Source organism: Garra rufa, chromosome 15 (genome assembly GCF_049309525.1).
Source record: "Garra rufa chromosome 15, GarRuf1.0, whole genome shotgun sequence".
In the NCBI taxonomy this organism is placed as follows: Eukaryota; Metazoa; Chordata; class Actinopteri; order Cypriniformes; family Cyprinidae; genus Garra; species Garra rufa.
Genome location: NC_133375.1, coordinates 44,130,005 through 44,150,846, shown reverse-complemented (window position 1 = coordinate 44,150,846; position 20,842 = coordinate 44,130,005). Strand labels below are relative to the sequence as shown.

General features: G+C 29.2%; 3 protein-coding genes across 3 annotated transcripts; 1 reads left to right on the top strand and 2 right to left on the bottom strand.

Annotated features, from left to right (window-relative positions):
- Nucleotides 1-967: 967 nt before the first annotated feature.
- LOC141286740 (shieldin complex subunit 3-like) lies at nt 968-4,340 on the bottom strand. The gene is made up of 2 exons (XM_073818843.1): nt 4,220-4,340; nt 968-1,710 (listed from the first exon to the last, which is right to left on the bottom strand). Exons 1-2 carry the CDS (start codon nt 4,235-4,237, stop codon nt 1,066-1,068), a joined length of 663 nt encoding a protein of 220 aa, XP_073674944.1. The 5' UTR covers nt 4,238-4,340; the 3' UTR covers nt 968-1,065.
- Nucleotides 4,341-4,402: 62 nt separating this feature from the next.
- On the top strand, nt 4,403-9,454 carry LOC141286742 (signal recognition particle 19 kDa protein-like). Its single transcript, XM_073818844.1, has 5 exons — nt 4,403-4,543; nt 6,272-6,347; nt 6,438-6,509; nt 6,590-6,698; nt 8,923-9,454. The coding sequence occupies exons 1-5, from the start codon at nt 4,506-4,508 to the stop codon at nt 9,048-9,050; spliced, it is 423 nt and encodes a 140-aa protein (XP_073674945.1). The 5' UTR covers nt 4,403-4,505; the 3' UTR covers nt 9,051-9,454.
- A 1-nt stretch (nt 9,455) lies between these two features.
- On the bottom strand, nt 9,456-12,339 carry LOC141286744 (protein FAM240B-like). The gene is made up of 3 exons (XM_073818846.1): nt 12,183-12,339; nt 11,985-12,109; nt 9,456-9,588 (listed from the first exon to the last, which is right to left on the bottom strand). The coding sequence occupies exons 2-3, from the start codon at nt 12,104-12,106 to the stop codon at nt 9,495-9,497; spliced, it is 216 nt and encodes a 71-aa protein (XP_073674947.1). The 5' UTR covers nt 12,107-12,109; nt 12,183-12,339; the 3' UTR covers nt 9,456-9,494.
- Between the last annotated feature and the right edge of the window lie 8,503 nt (nt 12,340-20,842).

Below are 20,842 nucleotides of genomic sequence, written 5' to 3'. Positions count from 1 at the left end.
CTATGTGTATGTATATATATATATATATATATATATATATATGTGTATATATATATATATATATATATATATATATATATATATATCAACGTATTTTCTTGTGATTTTGCCATTAGCCATAGTCTTTTATATGCTTATATAGTTATTTTTTAATTCATTTTTATTTGAGTTTTAGTTATTTTACTACATTAAAATTAAATGAAATAATTAAATCAGTTAACAATTTTTTTTTATATTTGCATTTTTAAACTAATTTTTATAATGAATCAGTTTTTGTTCTTAATGCCATTATAGTACTAATGTTTATTTCAAAATAATTTTTTGTTCAATTTCACTTTCAAGTGTTAGTTAATCAATAATGCTTCTTAAATATGTCAGTATATCTTTTATTAATTTTATTTCAATTTTAGCTTTTGTTTTTTTCATAGATCCAATTATGAATAAAAACAAGAAATGTTGCCTTGGCAAATGGCAACCATTAAAAAAAAAAAGATATATATATTTATATATATTATAATTATTATAGTTTTTGTTTTTATATTTTATGTTTTCATTTTAGTAATTTTAGCAATAAATAAATTCTATATATATATATTTTTTTTCCATGATTTTATTTTAATTAATGATAATAACCTCAAAAATGTGTCTATATTGTTTTTATTTAAATTTAATTATTTTTTAATGGAATGAAACTGAAAAATGAAGCTTTGGCAAAAAAAAAATAATTGTTATTAATTTTAATTAGTTTTTGTTTTTACATTTTATGTTTTCATTTTGATTTTAGTATTTTTAGCAATAAATAAATACTATATATATATATATATATATATATATACATATATATTTTTATTTATTTATTTATTATCTCATGATCTTATTTTAATTAATGATAATAACCCAGAAAGAAACTAACCTAGTAAACGTAGTAAGTATTTAAATAAAGGTGAACGAACGAACGAACGACAGAGACGGATGTGAACCGCATCTTTTAATACGCGTGTAAAATTCATGTCATATAAAACAAAATTCATTTACACCTAATAATAAATAGAATTCATTTCACAGCTATAACTGAACGATGTCCCCGAGTTTATGAGCCGTTAAAGTGATCTGTCCTGAGAGCCGGAACTCCTGCTTCAAAAGATTCCCAATATATTCGGAATAAAAGACGTCGCAGTAGAGCCAGATCTGAGCCAGAGCTCTCTGGTAGTTAGCGTTGCAGGTGGGCAGCCGTGAGCGTCTGATGGCTCGGTTCAGATCCAGCCAGAGCTCCTCCATGCCGCGAGCGCCACAGTTTCTCTCGCACAACACCCATTTGACTCTCTGATGGAGATGCAGTCCGTGTTTCTCGATGGTCTTGACAAACAGCCGTGAGAAGGAGCGCGTGATCTTCAGCGGTGTGCTTCTGTCTGTGATCACGCACCACGAGCGTCTCAATCTCTTTGCTTCGCTCTCAGCGGGTTTCCTCTGGTCTGCGGCGTCCGAAGCGTCCGCCGGTTCCTCCAGACGAAGCGTGATGTTCTGCAGATCAGAGGAGGAGATCAGAGGAGCAGGTTTGAGGGGTTTGATGGGTTTGTGAAGGTCAGATGCAGACGGGAACCAGGGTTTGAATTTGGGAAGGACTCTGCTGGGAAACTCCTGCAGGACTCTGTTTGTGAGGAAAACCACGTCTTTGACCTCCAACAGCGGACGGAAATACACACTCACATCCTGATAACAAACAGGAACAGACGGAATTACTGCCACGTTTGACCACACACAGGAAAGGCTCTTCTGCTCACATTTATTTGATCAAATCTACAGTAAAAACTGTAAAATGATGACATAATAATATTTGAAAGTACTGATTTATACGTGGATTTGTTGTAAAATGTAATTTATTTCAGTGATGCAATGAATTTTCAGATGGGCTGTTTTATATTTTGTGGAGAACATTTAAAAATAAATAAATAAAAGAAAGTCATTAATACTTTTATGCATCAAGGATGCATTAAATTGATCAAAAGTGACATTAAAGACATTTATAATATTACAAGAAATTTCTATTTCAAATAAATGCTGTTGTTTTGAACTTGTTATGAAAAGTAAATATTATTATAATTATAAAATATAATTAATAACAATAATTGTAATAAATTAGAATGATTAAAATAATATTAATTAACTATTTTAGAACGAATTATTTTTGATAATCCTGAATAAAAATATAAAAATGACTAAAAAAGTAATAATATACAATAAATAATACTAATAAAAACTAATACCGATAATAAAAAACTATTAATAAAAAATAACTATAGCATTTAATTGCTTTCTATTCATCTGTGAATCCTGAAAAAATAAAAAATAAATTTATAAATTATAATAAATAACAATCATAGTTATAAATTACAACAATTTTAAATAGTATCAATTTATTATTTTTAATTAATTATTTTTTTAAATCCTAAATAAAAATCGAAAAATTGCTAAAAAAGTAATACTATAAAAACTTATACTGATAATAAAAAAGTATAACTAGTAAATAAATAATTAAATAAATATAGCATTTGATTGTTAAAATTGCAGGTTTGCTCTGCTTGTTTTTAGGGCTGCATGACTTAGCCAAAGGTTTGTGGTCATACAAATGATAAATTATATTAAATAATAATAGTAATACATTACAATAATTATTAAAATAGTGTCAATTAATTTGTTTATTCATTATTTTATTATAAAAATTGTCCTAATCCTAAATAAAGCTATAAAAAAGACAAAAAGTAATAATATAAATTAAATATTACTAATAAAAACTAGTACTAATAAAAATAATAAATAAATAAATAAATATATATATATATATATATACACACACACACACACACACATTATTATTTGGCTTTCTATTCATCTGTGAAAATAATTATAGTAGTAAAATTACAAAAAATGTTAAATGGTATCAATGAATTGCTTTAAAATTAATTATCTTAATATTATTGTTTTATTATTTCTCTAATCCTAAATAAAAATTGATAAAAAATGTAATAAATTTCAGAAAAATTTAAGGTTTGCTTTTTTTAGGGCTGCATGATTTGGCCAAACGTGTGTGGTTATACAGATTATAAATTATATTAAATAATAATAGTAGTCCAATAATTAGAAATTGTATCCAGTATTTACTTTAAAATTTATTTTAATATTATTGTATTATTATTATTATTTCCTCAATTAAAAATAAAAATATAGAAAATGCTACAAAAACATGTATATATATGTGTGTGTATGTATGTATGTACATATATATTAATTATAAATGTATTTTTTTTTAAATAATAATAGTAATTATAATATTAAAATACTATCAATGAATTATTTTTTAATTAATTATTTCCCTAACCCTAAATAAAACTATAAAAATTACTAAAAAAGTGATAACATAAAATAGATCTGACTAATAAAAACTAATACTAATAATAAAAATGTGACTAATAAATAAAGAAATACACTATTTAAGTTTTTAAGGCTGCACAATTCGACTATCAATTATTATTTAGCTTTCTATTTATTTGTGAATACTGAAAAATACAGTGCATGTCAGTTTCCACAAAAATATTGGGCAGCACAACTGTTTTCAACTTTAATAATAATCAGAAATGTTTGTGAAGACTGCAGTAATGATGCTGAAAATTCAGCAGCGCATCACAGAAATAAATTACATTTTAACAGATATTCACATAGAAAGCAGACATTTTATATTGTAATAATATTTAACATTTTACCGTATTTTAATTAAATAAATAGATTAAAAAAAACAAAATAAAACATTTCTTGAAATATCTTAATGTCAACATTTTAGCAAATAACCCATGTACACTACAGACAAAATATACTAGAAATTTATGTACTATTGTAGGAAAGGTTCAAATAAAAGTATAAATAGATAGTGTTGAGTATTGCCAGTTTTTGTTTTGTTTACACAGTGGAGACACAAACACAAACAAACACATTACATTCAAAATAAATATATTATAACAAATGATAGTGTGGAATTAAGCCAAATTATTTAATCAAAACTTTAAATATTAAACTAACTGACATTACACTTTATATCATAATATGAGAAGCTAAAAAGATCGCTATGTTTATGTACAGATGCAGCAATGACGCTAAACTGGTTTAACGTTACCTGCGGGTTTGTCAAACGATCATCACATTTACAATCAGCTCCTGTGTTACTCACCTTCACATCCTGTGACATATTTCATCATCTTTATAAACATGTTATCGACTTTTGTGGTCGTGTAAACGGTAAACATGCTGCATGCTAACTGCAGCTAACGCGCTCTGGACCGACAGGCGGCGCTGTGACGTCACGCAACCACTTACGCAGCTGACGAGCGGAAGAAGGCGCCCGTCGCCGGAAGTGTCGTGTTCACAGAAACACTCATCAGCATTTCACTTCCAAGCGTTTAGAATCAAACGTGTACATTTTTAAACACGAATTAAACCGAAGAGAATCAGAAGATATGGCGCATTTAACGACAAACCCAGCGGATAAAGAACGGTCAGTTTGATGGACACTTACTTTATAGATTTGATTACAGCTGTCTAACAGTTTTACTGCAAAACTCGACGAGTACTGTGTAAATACTATAGTAAAAGATTAGTGCCTGTTTTCATAAATGTATAATATTTACTTTTTAAAGTTGTATATTGAAATTCATATATTTGTAATTATATTTATATAATTAAATGTTTATATTCAATGTGTGTGTATGTATATGTATATATATATATATATATATATATATATATATATATATATATATTATTTTTTTAACGTATTCGTATAATTAAAAAAAATAACGTATAATTATTTTTTAAAACGTATTCAATATCTATTTATATATCATATAGAAACATATTTTTAATTTATAAATAGAACATTTTAAACAATATTTTTTATATATATTTGCATTTATATATGTATTTTATATTAAAATGTTTGTTTTTATTATTTATATTTCAAAACTTACATTCAATATGTATTAATATATTTAAATATATATTTAAATAATTAAAAATGCATAAGTATTTTATATGTAAATGTTTTTTTATCATATTTATATATTTAAACGTTTAATTATATTTATATATTTAAATGTTTACATTTAATATGTATTTATGTTTATTGAATATAAGATACTTTTTAATTATTTTTTATATATAATATTTATGTTTTAAAGTATTTTTTATATATTATTTTTACTAATATTTATATTTTTTTAAAACTTATTCAATATCTATTTACATATTATATAGAAACATATATTTTTAATTTATGAATAGAACATTTTAAACAATATTTTTTATATATATATTTGCATTTTATATATGTATTTTATATTAAAATGTTTGTTTTTATTAATATTTATATATTCAAAACTTACATTCAATATGTATTAATATATTTAAATATATATTTAAATAATTAAAAATGCATAAGTATTTATGTAAATGTTTTTATCATATTTATATGTTTAAACGTTTAATTATATTTATAAATTTAAATGTTTACATTTAATATGCATTTATGTTTATTGAATATAAGATACTTTTTAATTATTTTTTATATATAATTTTTTTTAAACTTATTCAATATCTATTTATATATTATATAGAAACATATATTTTTAATTTTATAAATAGAACATTTTAAACAATATTTATATATATATATATTTGTATTTTATATGTATTTTTAAAAGTATTTTATATTAAAATGTTTGTTTTTATTAATATTTATATATTTCAAAACTTACATTCAATATGTATTAATATTTAAATATATTTAAATTAAAAATGCATAAGTATTTTATATGTAAATGTTTTTATCATATTTATATATTTGAACGTTTAATTATATTTATATATTTAAATGTTTACATTTAATATGTATTTATGTTTTAAAGTATTTTTATATATATTATTTTTAGTAATTTATTTTTTTTAAACGTATTCAATATCTATTTATATATCATATAGAAACATATATTTTTAATTTATAAATAGAACATTTTAAACAATATTTTTATATATATATTTGTATCTTATATATGTATTTTTAAAGTATTTTTTATTAATATTTAATTTTATTTTTTTATTATTTATATATATAAAATTAAGTGTTTTATATTTATATATATATTTTATTATATTTATACATTTAAATATTAAAATTCAATACAATTATATATCAAAATATATTTAAATATTTTTTTTCCCCCTCCAGTTATTTGTGCATCTATCCAGCCTACATCAACAGTAAAAAGACATTAGCAGAAGGCAGACGAATTCCTGCAGAGAAGGTGAGTGTTTCTGTAGGTGTTGTTCATAATCTTTGTAGTGTTTTAGTGTATTTGTGTGTGTTTTAATGTGTGTACGATGTGTTTGTTCAGGCCGTGGAGAACCCGTCGTGTGCCGAGATCCGGGACGTTCTCTCCGCCGCTGGACTCAATGTTCTGGTGGAGGTGGGATCATGGCTTTATACATCTGCTGATTCCTGTATTTAGTGTCCATGTGAAATCCTGACATCTTTTCCCTCTCACAGAACAAGATGTATCCGCGCGAATGGAACAGAGACGTTCAGTTCAGAGGAAGAGTGCGGATTCAGCTCAAACTCGAGGATGGAAGTTTGTGCCAAGAGAAGTTCGGATCTAGTACGTTATGCATTTGATGCATTGAATAAATAATTTTCAAATGGGGCTGCAAGATTTGGGGGAAATCTAGGTTGTAAAAAAAATCTAGGTGCAAATTTTCTGATAAAAACAGTGACTAGAATAGAGGGTTTGCACTTACATCACAGTTTGATCAGTTATCCGGATGCACGGCCATATTGGAGATACTCAGATGTAAACAACAGCATGGATTGCAGGGTTAATGTTCTACTAATACATTGTTCTGCTAATTTATGGCTTTGTGAACCGCAGAAAAAAGAGTGGAAGCTGCTAAATCATATAGAGAAGGAAAGGGCACAATATTTCGACACATACAAGCAGTATTCATTAAGATATTAACATAGTATTTCACTTACCTGACCAGAAATGATCAGAACAAACATGACGCCTTTTGTTCATCAGACCCTTTTTTGTTCCTTTTTTGCAATCTTCTTCTTGATTTTGTGCTCCAAATGTTTTTTTTCCTTTCCAACCAATCAGTACAGCCCCAAAACATGTCATTAATTGACCATTTTCAGCAGCAATAATCAGCAAAATATTCAAGTTTCATTCGGTTCAGTGGCATTGTTTACATTCTGTGCCGCTAATATGGCCGATTGAAGACGCATTGGGAAAATACTCTTAAAAAGAGAAATTCCAGGTTTGAGGTACTTGGTCTGCCGTAATAAAAATGATAAATTAAATTATAACAATTGTAAATGATAATTTGAAATAATAGAAAATAATTAAAATATATTAAAATAAATTGTATTACTTTAATCCTAAATGAAAATGTAGTTAAATTAAGTTACTGAATTAAAAAAAAATATTCCTCTGTAAAATAAATAGTACTTAAGAAAAATTCCAGGTTTGCTCTGCAAATTAAATAATTTTAAAATTATATTTTAACATTACTACCCTAACCCTGGACAAAAATACAAAAGTTACTAAATTAAAAATGTATATATACACTATTTTTTTTTTAAAAGAAGTCTCTTATGCTCATCAGTGCTGCATTTATTTGATCAAAAATACAGTAAACAAATGTAATATTGCAAAATGTTATTACAATATAAAATAATTTGTTTTATTTTTATATACTTTAAAATATCATTTATTTCTGTGATGCAAAGCTGAATTTTCACAAAGTTATTCTAGTCTTTAGTGTCACACGATCCTTCAGAAATCATTCTAATATGCTGATTTATTACTTTTATTATCATCGTTGGAAACGGCTGCCAAATACTTTTTTGAAAGCTGTGATTCTTTTTTCTCAGGATTTTTTAATAACAAGTTAAAACGAACAGCATTTATATAACAATATAAGTATTTAGTATCATTTTTAGCAATCAATTTAATACATCCTTGCTGAACAAAAGTATTAATTAATTTCAAAACAGAAAGAATAAAAATGTACTGACCCCCAAAGTTTTGAACAGTAGTGTATATTGTTAGAAAACCTTTCTATTCTAAATAAATGCTGTTCTTTTTAACTTTTTATTCATTAAGAAATCCTGAAAACAGTATGACAGGTTCCAAAAAAAATACACTGTTTTCAACATTGATAATAAATCAGTATATTAGAACGGTTTCTGAAGGATCATGTGACACTGAAGACTGCAGTAATGATGCTGAAAATTCAGCTTTGCATCACAGAAATAAATTACATTTTATAATATATCCACATAGAAAGCAGTTATTTTAAATTTAAATAATATTTCACAATATTACAGTTTTTTCTGTATTTTTTAATCAAATAAATAAAGCCTTGATGAGCAGAGGAAATGTCTTTGAAAACTACTAAAAATCGACTTTTGAGTGGCTATGTATTTTTTTTTTTTTTTTAATGTTTTAAAAATTAAAATAAAAATTCAAGTACACTGCTGCTCAAAAGTTTGGGATCACTAAGATTTTTAAAAAGTCTCTTATGCCCATCAAGGCTGCATTTATTTGATCAAAAATACAGAAAAAAAACTAATATTGTGTAATATTATTTCAAATTTAAAATAACGGTTTTCTATGTGAATATATTTTAAAATGTAATGTATTCCTTTGATACAAAGCTGAATTTTCAGCATCATTACTGCAGTCTTCATTGTCACATGATTAAACCCTAATATGCAACCATGTTTTCAAATGTTGTTACCACTTAGATAAAACATTGTGAGACACACACACTGTGGAGTATAAAGAATGGTAATGACATCAGTCTTGTCTTTGCCTTTAGGAAAAGATGTGATGTTTTACGTGGCGGAGATGATCCCCAAACTGAAGAGCAGAACGCAGAAGAGCGGCGGAGCCGAGTCCGGATCGCAGCAGGGAGAAGGAGGAAAGAAAGGGAAGAAGAAGAAGTAATTGACCGAAGATCGTTTGTTTGCACGCCCTGCTTTGGTTCCCATTTCTGATTTTTGTTGGACTCTAGATGTTTGAGCATCTCTTATGTTTTCATTACACCTGATAAGACTTTCATTTAGTTTTTTTAATATTGGCTGAGCTCTGACACAACAGTGAGCGAAGGTGTTTGTGTTAATTATTGCTGATGGATTGCGTTTAAACGAGCGCTGACAGAGCTCGAAATACATCGTCTTTCAGCACGTCTCAGTTTTTCTAGATGCGTTTGTCCCGCCGCGGCGGATCAGTGTTTTGACACGGCCGTAACAGGCTGCGAAATGCCAGCGCTCGTGTCCTTCAGCGCACCTGTTCGCACGGGGAATATTTCCATCTGTCTGAATGTGTGAAATAAAGAGAATGGAACAGCGGTCTGTGACACGTGTGTTTATTGAGCTGGACTCATCTGGGTTAGTTCGCCGTTGGGTTCGCCCCACGATTGTCGCCAAAATTCTTCAGATGTTTGGTCCGGTTCTCCAGCCTTATGAGCCACTCGTCACGCAGCCTGAAATCACACCAGAAACGCATTACTGTGGAGTTCATGCATGTCAATCAAGGCCTTAAGGTTTCGCTTTTAAGCATAAAAGTAAGACGTCTCTTCTGCTCACCAATGCATCTGTTTGATCAAAAATACTGTAAAAATTTGAAATATTTTTAGGATTTAAAATAACTGTTTTCTGTGTGAATATCTGTTAAAATGTAATTTATTTCTGTGATCAAAGCTGGATTTTCAGCATCATTACTGCAGTCTTCAGTGTCACATGATCCTTCAGAAATCATTCTGATATGATCATTTATTATCAATGTTGAAAACCGGTTACGTTTTATTTTTCAGGATTCACAGGTAAATGGAAAGTTCAAAAGAACAGCATTTATTTGAAATAAAAATCTTTTGTAACATTATAAATGTCTTTAATGCATCCTTAATGAATAAAACTATTAATTTTGTGCTTTTTTTCTTTTTAAATAGTACTAACCCTACAGTTTCCACATAAATATTGTAAATATGTAGTAAAATATCATAAATAAAAAGTGTTTTCAATTCATTTCAATTGATAATAATCATAAATGTTTGTTGAGCAGCAAATCCGTATATTAGAATGATTTCTGAAGCATCATGTGACACTGAAGACTGCAGTAATGATGCTGAAAATTCAGCTTTGATCACAGAAATAAGTTACATTTTAAAATATTTTCACATAGAAAATTTTTTCAGCTATTTTGAATTAATATTATAGTATTTTTACTGTATTTTTTATCTAATAAAAAGCAGCCTTGGAGAGCAGAAGATCCCTTTTTTCATTAATTCAAAAATACTGTAAAAATGTAAATTATTTTTAGAATTTAAAAAAGCTGTTTTCAATATGAATATCTGTTACTATGTAATTTATTTCTGTGATCAAAGCTGTATTTTCAGCATCATTACTGCAGTCTTCAGTGTCACATGATCCTTCAGAAATCATTCTAATATACTGATTTGCTGCTCAAGAAACATTTCTGATTATTATCAATATTAAAACAGTTATATTCCTAGGCTGCATGTCTTTGATCAAACATGCAGTAAAAAGATGAAATATTTTTAGAGTTTAAAATAACCGCTTTCTATTTGAATATATTTTAAAATGCAATTTATTCCTGTGGAGTAATGATGCTGAAAATCACTTTGAATCAGCTTTGAAATCACAGGAAGAATTACATTTTTAAAACATATTCAAATAGAAAGCAGTTATTTTAAACTCTAAAAATATTTCATCTTTTTACTGCATGTTTGATCAAAGAAATGCAGCCTTGGTGAGCAGAAAATACTTTTTTCATTAATTTAAAAAAAGGAAAAATTGCGTAATATATAAAAATTTAAACTAGCTTGTTTTCTATGTGAATATCTGTCAAAATATAATTTATTTCTGTGTTCAAACCTGAATTTTCAACATCATTACTGCAGTCTTCAGTGTCACATGATCCTTCAGAAACATTTTAACATGACAATTTATTATTAATGTTGAAAACATTAATGCTGCCCAATATTTTTGTGCAAACTGTCATGCATTTTATTTTTTAGCATTCATAGATGAATAGAAAGTTCAAAAGAACAGCATTTATTTGAAACTGAAGTCTTTTGTAACATTATAAATGTCATTGCTGACACTTTTGATCAATTTAATGCGTCCTTGGTGAATGAAAGTATGAATTTTCTCTGTTTTTCTCATTTTTACTCCACACTAATATGAACTGTTTTCAACATTGATAATAATCAGAAATGTTTGTTGAGCAGCAAATCAGCATATTAGAATGATTTCTGAAGGATCATGTGACACTCAAGACTGCAGTAATGATGCTGAAAATACAGCTGCGCATCACAGAAATAAATTACATTTTAACAGATATTCACACAAAAAACAGCTATTTTAAATCCTAAAATATTTTCATATTTTTACTATATTTTTTTCAGGGTTCACAGATGAATAAAAAGTTCAAAAGAACAGCATTTATTTGAATGATTTCCAAAGTAAATTTAAAAAAAGATCAAAAAGTAGCATTAATAAATCTCTGAATACCCTGTGACACAAATATAATTGACCGTATGTGAGAAATACGGTTGAAAGTATTTGCACAGCTGCCACTGTCTCAACATGGATTATTGAATTTGAGAGCTATAACGCTGATAATCTTCTGTCCTCAGCAGGACGCGCATATTAAATATCAACTGAGCCGCTGGACTGAGTTACAGTATAATAATATCTATACACACATAATAATATGTGCAATCAAACAGAAAAACAAAAAACTGAATTCTGTGTTTTTTAATTGCAATTATACTGGATTTTATGCCTAATATTAAATCCAGCACTTTAATATGTGCAGAACATTAAGAAAACAGCAAAAAAGTGATGTAAGACGTACTTGGTGAGAGCGCTCTTCTTCATCCTCTCTTCTTCAACTTCTGTCATGTGATAGTGGTTGTTGATCTTCTGCTCCCAGAATGACTTGATAAAGAGTTTGTCATGAATGAGAGCAGAACTCATCTCCTGTGAACAGAACAAACCGATCAAACACCTCGGATCCATTGCAAACGTGCATGTTCTGGATATCTCTGTTTACCTGGTTGTGAGGTTCAGATCAGCACACAGTAAGAGTAAGAGTGATCTTCATCATCCAGACGGTGAGTGATGGGTTTAACTGTCCTCGCGGATCATCAGCACCTCTAATGATGTTTCTGAGCTCCTCCTCGGGTTTATTTCGGAAGTGACTTTGCTCTGGTCTCTGTGGCTTTTTCTGTTGGGATGGGCGGCACACATTCACTTCTCACACTATCTCTCCTCACGGGCTGCTCGAAGCTTCTGCACTGCAAACAATGCTTTCCTCCTCAGTGTGTTTGTCTTGTTTTCTAGTACAAATATCTAAACATTTTTACATGAGCGTTTTTTTTTTTTTCATGTTTTAGACATTTTTTACTTTTTTTTTTTTTTCAAAATATATCTTCCCGACTTACACATTTAGGTTATAAAAACATTGTGGAAACATTGTTTTAAAATGTTTATAAAATGAATGTTATCTAAAGGTTTTTTTCTTTAAAAGTCTGAATTTTTTATTATTCTGTAATAATAATAATAATAATAATAATAAAAAATGTTCAACTTTCAAAACAATGTTTCAGAACGTTTATAAAACATTGAAATATTTCTTTTTTTTAATCGTGATTAGAATGTTATCTAAATGTTACAAAAACATTTTCACAACGTTCTACTAGTTTGTTTTACCCAAAATATAACATTTAAACTTTTTTTTAAGTATTCTAAGAACATTAAATATGCTTGCATATTATTATAAGAATTATATTAAATATTAATATTATATTCAATATTATTATAACAATAATGAATAATGATGATAATAGTTTAATTTTCTGACACCATGGCCAGATTTGTTATTTTTCATGTTTTAAGCAAAATCACTTTAATTTTTGCATATTTTTCAGAAAACAAGACATATCTTCCCAGCTCACACGTTTTGGTTATAAAACACTGTGGTGAAATTGTTTCGAAATGTTTATAAAACATAAAAAATCTTGATTACAATTTTATCTAAAGGTTACAAAAACTTTTCTTGTTTTTTTGTTTTTGATTTGTTTCACCCAAAATATAACATTTGAACCTTTAAAAAAAAATTCTAAGAACATTATAATCTTGTTTTCCCTTTGAATTAATTTTATTTTTCTGACACCATTGCCAGATATTTTTTCATGTTTTAGGCAAGAACTTGCTTATTTTTCATAATATATCTTCCCATCTTATACATTTAGGTTCTAAAAACATTGTGGAAACATTGTTTCAAAATGTTTATAAATTAATGTTATCTAAAGGTTACAAAAACATTTCTTTAAAAGTCTGAATTGGTTTTTTTTTTCTGTGATGGAAAAATGTAACATTTTTAAATTGTAAGATATACACACACACAATTGCAAAAATGGCAAAAGTTCAACTCTCAAAACATTTTGAAACAATGTTTCAAAATGTTTATAAAACATTGAAATGTTTCCTTTTTTTTATCCTGATTAGAATGTTATCTAAAGGTTGCAAAAACATTTCTTACAACGTTCTACTATTTTACCCAAAATATAACATTTGAACCTTTAAAAAAACGCATTGTAAGAACATTAAATATGCTTGAATATTATTACGTTAAATAATAATTTTGTTTTCCCTTTTAATTAATTTTAGTTTTCTGACAGCATTGGCAGATATTTTTCTTTCATGTTTTAAGCAAAAACACTTAATTTTAGCTAATTTTTCAGAAAACAAGACATATCTTCTGAGCCCAAACATTTTGGTTGTAGTAAAATTGTGGTAAACTTATTTTGAAATGTTTATAAAACACATATACATACACATTTACATATATATATATAAAATCTTGATTAGAATCTTATCTAAAGGTTACAAAAAACATTTCTTACAACTGATTTGTTTCACCCAAAATATAACATTTGAACCTTAAAAAAGGTTGTAAGAACATTAAATGTGCTCAGAATAATAATCTTGTTTTCCCTTTGAATTAATTGTATTTTTCTGACACCATTGGCAGATATTTTTTCATGTTTTAGTTAAAAATGTACTTAATTTAAGAACATTTTGTTCTGAAAACAAGACATATCTTCCCAGCTCACACATTTAGGTTACATTGTTTCAAAATGTTTCTAAAACTTTGAAATGTCTATTTTTGATCATGATTAGAACGTTATCCAAAGGTTACAAAAACATTTTTACAAAATGCTACTTTAGTTTTAACCAAAATAGAACATTTGAACATTTGAACAAGTATAATATTGTTTTCCCTTTGAATTATTTTTCTGATACCATTAACCATTAACCTGTTAATATAGGTTCTTTTTGGCATCAGTGGTTCTGTGAAGAATCTTAAACATCCACAGAACCTTTTAAATGCAGAAAAGGTTCTTTATAATTTATGATTTTTAAAATGTTCTTCAAAATGGTTCTTTTACAAACTGTTTACTGAAAGTTTTTGGGGGGGAACAAAAATGCTTCTTCTATTGCATAAATGCAAAAACACACTTTTGGAAGCTTTATTTTTAAGAGTGTTGGTAGATATTTTTTCATGTTTTGGGCAAAAACATAATTTTAGCACATTTTACAGAAAACAAGACATATCTTTCCATACTTTGTTTCAAAATGTTTATAAAACTTTGAAATGTCAATTTTTTATCATGACTAAAATGTTATCTAAAGGTTACAAAAACATTTTTACAACATTCTACTTTAGTTTTAACCTAAATATAACATTTGAACCTTTTTTTAAGTATTCTAACAACATTAAATCTGCTCAGAATAATAATAATCTTGTTTTCCCTTTGAATTAATTTGATTTTTCTGACACCATTGCCAGATATTTTTTCATGCTTTAGGCAAAAATGTACTTCATTTTAGCACAGTTTTTAGAAAACAAAACATATCTTCCCAGCTCACACATTTTGGTTATAAAACATTGTTTTGAAAATGTTTATAAAATTTTTTTAAAGACTAGTTAAAAAAAAAAAAACATTATTAGAATGTTATCTAAAGGTTACAAAAACATTTCTTACAACATTCTAATAATTAGTTTCACCCAAAATATAACATTTCATCCTTTTTTTTAAAGTTCTAACAACATTAAATGTGTTCAGAATAATAATAATCTTGTTTTCCCTTTGAATTAATTGTATTTTTCTGACACCATTGCCAGATATTTTTTCATGTTTTAGGCAAAAATGTACTTCATTTTAGCACAGTTTTTAGAAAACAAAACATATCTTCCCAGCTCACACATTTTGGTTAGAAAACATTGTTTTGATATGTTTATAAAAAATTTAAAAGACTAGTTAAAAAAAAAAAAAAACATTATTAGAATGTTATCTAAAGGTTACAAAAACATTTCTTACAACATTCTAATAATTAGTTTCACCCAAAATATAACATTTGATCCTTTTTTTAAAGGATTTTAACAACATTAAATGTGCTCAGAATAATAATCTTGTTTTCCCTTTGAATTCATTTTATTTTTCTGACACCATTGACAGATATTTTTTCATGTTTTAGACAAGAACTTGCTTAATTTTGTTACATTTCTCAGAACGTAACTTCCCATCTTACACATTTACCTTCTAAAAACATTCTTTTGAAATGCTGATAAAACAAGAACGTTATCTAAAGGTTACAAAAACATTTTTTTCAATGTTTTACCCAAAATATAACACATGAATATTTGCTTAGCAATGTATGAGCTAGATCACAAATGAACCATTTTACGTTTATACACACTCATATAATTGATTTATAATTGGAGTGATGCCTCAGTCACACTGAAAAGATTTCATAAACATCACAATTGATCAAATTAATGAGATCAACAGGAAAAAATTAAGCATGTAAATGCTTGAACATGACTATTTTTGGATTTTGCAATGCTATAATGCATACAATTTGCTATACAAATGTGCATACTTTGTTTATTTTCAGTTGAATTTTTGCTAAAAAGCTGTTCTACAATATAAGTCAGCTTTCTTTTTTATGGAAGCTTGTTTTCACCATGCAATTAAAAAAATAAGAGAGTTTATATCTCACAAATCCGAAAAAAAAAAAAAAAATCTGAATTGTTTTTTATTAGTATTCTGTGATGGGAAAAAAAATGTAAACTCTGAGGAAAAATGTTAAATTGTAAGATATAAACATGCAACTGCAAGAATCGCAAAAGTCCAACTTTTAAAACATTTTGAAACAATGTTTCAAAACGTTTATAAAACATTGAAATGATTAGAATGTGATCTAAAGGTTACAAAAACATTTCTTGCAACATTCTTCTAATTTGTTTTACCCAAAATATAACATTTGAATTTTTAAAAAAGTATTCTAATAAGAACATTAAAATGTCATTATTTAAAAGTTACAAAAACAGTAACTTTATTTTCACCCAAAACATACCATTATGTGAGCATTTATTTTTATATACTAAAAACATTAAAATGTCCAGTTTTTTGGGTTGTCATTATAACATTTAAAGGTTTCTTACAACAGTCTACTTTATTTTCACCCAAAATGTAACGTTATTTCAACATGTATTTTTAATATTCTATGTTAAACTGTCTAGTCTTCTTTTCATGGTTATAATGTTATTTAAAGGTTATAAAAAAAGTTCCTTAGAACATTTAAATACAAATAACATCACAGGAGGTTTGTAGAATCTCAGAACATTTTGAGAACATATCAAACGTTCCATAAACATTACTGTAAGAACATTTTGTGCTAACATTTATATGTTGTATGCACTGTAAAAAGTTTTCACCAGTTTCAACTTAAAAACAACTTTAGCAACTGCCTTAAAATATTAAGTTAAATCAACTTAAGTCATTTTAACTCACAAGTTAAATCAGCTAATTTTGATTGTATTAAGTTAAAATGACTTGTAGTTTTAAGCTGATTTAACTTAAAAACTTAAGGCAGCTGCTGAACTTAGGTTTTTAAGTTGAATCTGGTGAAAACTTTTTACAGTGTGGTTCAAAATTATCTATTTTTTTCTTTCATTCCAAACATCATTAGGATATTACAGATCATGTTCCATGAAAATATTTTCTAAACGTAAATATATTAAAACTTAGAAAACAAATTTTTGATTAAAAATGCATTGCTAAGAACTTCATTTTGACAACTTTAAAGGCGATTTTCTCAATATTTAGATTTTTTTGCACCCTCACATTTCAGATTTTCAAATAGTTACTAATGTTCCATATCAGTTGGGTTGTCATTTTGCTTCTCCAGTAAATAAATCTCGATTTAAGAATGTTTATACTGGAAAACAAGACAGAAACACTGAGTAAGATATTCATTTTTTGCAGTATAATATGGCTTGAATCACATTCAAAGAAGGAGTAGGGACAAACGCAACTGTGAACACTGCAAACTAATGAAGTTATTACAGCAAACTCCTGTCTCAGGTTCACAGCCGGAGATCGCAACAATCAGACACAAATGTGTCAGCAGTAGAGTTCACACCTGATATCCGCTGGCCTCCGTTACATCATGTATATTTAAGGTGGAAAACATCTTGCATATGTTGTAAAGTACCATCACATCCAAAATAAGCTCTCTAATCATCAAGTGACAGACACATCAAAACACGTGTGTCAGTGCTCAGTCTTCACACAGGAACCAGAGGCGACATCTCTCACGTTTGTCAATGCACAGAAATCTTAAACCAGATTCAATTACTTCACAGTTATATTTCTGTCTGAACGAATCCGATCTGATTGCAGATTCTGAAAGCGCTGTTTATCTGAGCACTAAATGTTGCTGTCAGATTGATGGATCTGTTTACATGCTGCGAACTAAACTTCAGCACATGTGCAGCTCACAACAAGAGAGAGGAAATAAAACTAAACTAATAAATAATAAATAAAAATGAAAACTTTTTTTTTTTGTAATTGCATGTTTATATCTTACCATTTAGAATTTTTTTCTCAGAATTGCAATTTTTCAAGAATTGCAAGACACTGCATTGCTATTTTTTTTTTTTGTTTGTTTCAGTTTTATTGCATAGTGAAAACAAGCTTCCATAAACAAATAAAGCAGACCTATATTGTAGAACAGCTTTTTAGCAAATTTTCAGCAAAACTTAAGATAAAAATAATCATACAGTACGCAAATCTACAGTCGTGGCCAAAAGTTGAGAATGACACAAATATTAGTTTTCACAAAGTTTGCTGCTAAACTGCTTTTAGATCTTTGTTTCAGTTGTTTCTGTGATGTACTGAAATATAATTAAATGCACTTCATACGTTTCAAAGGCTTTTATCGACAATTACATGACATTTATGCAAAGAGTCAGTATTTGCAGTGTTGGCCCTTCTTTTTCAGGACCTCTGCAATTGGACTGGGCATGCTCTCAATCAACTTCTGGGCCAAATCCTGACTGATAGCAACCCATTCTTTCATAATCACTTCTTGGAGTTTGTCAGAATTAGTGGGTTTTTGTTTGTCCACCCGCCTCTTGAGGATTGACCACTAGTTTTAGGATCTGGGGAGTTTCCAGGCCATGGACCAAAAATTTCAACGTTTTGGTCCCCGAGCCACTTAGTTATCACTTTTGCCTTATGGCACGGTGCTCCATCGTGCTGGAAAATGCATTGTTCTTCACCAAACTGTTGTTGTTGTTTTTTTTGGAGAGAAGTGGCTTCTTTGCTGCCCTTCTTGACACCAGGCCATCTTCCAAAAGTCTTGGCCTCACTGTGTGTTCAGATGCGCTCACACCTGCCTGCTGCCATTCCTGAGCAAGCTCTGCACTGGTGGCACTCCGATCCCGCAGCTCAATCCTCTTTAGGAGACCATCCTGGCGCTTGCTGGACTTTCTTGGACGCCTTGAAGCCTTCTTAACAAGAATTGAACCTCTTTCCTTGAAGTTCTTGATGACCCTATAAATTGTTGATTTAGGTGCAATCTTAGTAGCCACAATATCCTTGTCTGTGAAGCCATTTTTATGCAACGCAATGATGGCTGCACACATTTCTTTGCAGGTCACCATGGTTAACAATGGAAGAACAATGATTTCAAGCATCACCCTCCTTTTAACATGTCAAGTCTGTCATTCTAACCCAATCAGCCTGACATAATGATCTCCAGCCTTGTGCTCGTCAACATTCTCACCTGAGTTAACAAGACGAAAACTGAAATGATCTCAGCAGGTCCTTTAATGACAGCAATGAAATGCAGTGGAAAGGATTAAGGATTTTTTTCAGGATTAAGTTCATTTTCATGGCAAAGAAGGACTATGCAATTCATCTGATCACTCTTCATAACATTCTGGAGTATATGCAAATTGCTATTATAAAAACTTAAGCAGCAACTTTTCCAATTTCCAATATTTATGTAATTCTCAAAAATTTGGCCAGAACTGTACTCTGAAGTCCCGAACTGAATCAAATGACTCGCAAACCCACTCCAAAGTCCCGAACTGAATCAAATGACTTGTGAACCCACTCCGAAGTCCCGAACTCAAATGACTCAAAAACCCCCACCAAAGTCCCGAACTGATTTAAACAACTCACGAACCCGCTCTAAAGTCCCGAACTGAATCATATGATTCGCGAACCACCACCGAAGTCCCAAACTAAATGAAATAATATGCAAATCCCCATCGAAGTCCCAAACTGAATCAAATGACTCGCGAACCCGCTCCAAAGTCCCAAACTGGATCGAATGATTCGCAAACCTGCATTTTTGCAGCAATGTTTTTCGACATACTGTAACTGTCTTGAACCGGAGAGCACACAGGTAGTCAAAACGAGCATTTGAGGTTGAAAAGTGTATAAATCCCGAACTGAATCAAATGACTCGCGAACCCACTCTAAAGTCCTGAACTGAATCAAATAACTCACAAACCCCCACCAAAGACCCAAACTGATTTAAAAGACTTGCGAAACCGCTCTAAAGTCCCGAACTGAATCAAATGATTCACGAACCACCACCGAAGTCCTGAACTGAATCAAAATGACTCGCAAACCCACTCCGAAGTCCCGAACTCAATCAAATGACTCAAAAACCCCCACCAAAGTCCCGAACTGATTTAAACAACTCACGAACCCGCTCTAAAGTCCCGAACTGAATCATATGATTCGCGAACCACCACCGAAGTCCCAAACTAAATGAAATGATATGCAAATCCCCACCGAAGTCCTGAACTGAATCAAATCACTTGCGAACCAGCTCTGAAGTCCCAAACTGAATCAAATGATTTGCAAACCAGTTTTGAAGTCCTGAAAAGAATCAAATGACTCACAAAGCCCCACCAAAGTCCCGAACTGATTTAAAGGACTCGCGAAACCACTCTGAAGTCACAAACTGAATCAAATGACTCACAAAGCCCCACCAAAGTCCCGAACTGATTTAAAGGACTCGCGAAACCACTCTGAAGTCACAAACTGAATCAAATGACTCACAAAGCCCCACCAAAGTCCCGAACTGATTTAAAGGACTCGCGAAACCACTCTGAAGTCCCGAACTGAATCAAATGACTCACAAAGCCCCACCAAAGTCCCGAACTGATTTAAAGGACTCGCGAAACCACTCTGAAGTCACAAACTGAATCAAATGACTCACAAAGCCCCACCAAAGTCCCGAACTGATTTAAAGGACTCGCGAAACCACTCTGAAGTCACAAACTGAATCAAATGACTCACAAAGCCCCACCAAAGTCCCGAACTGATTTAAAGGACTCGC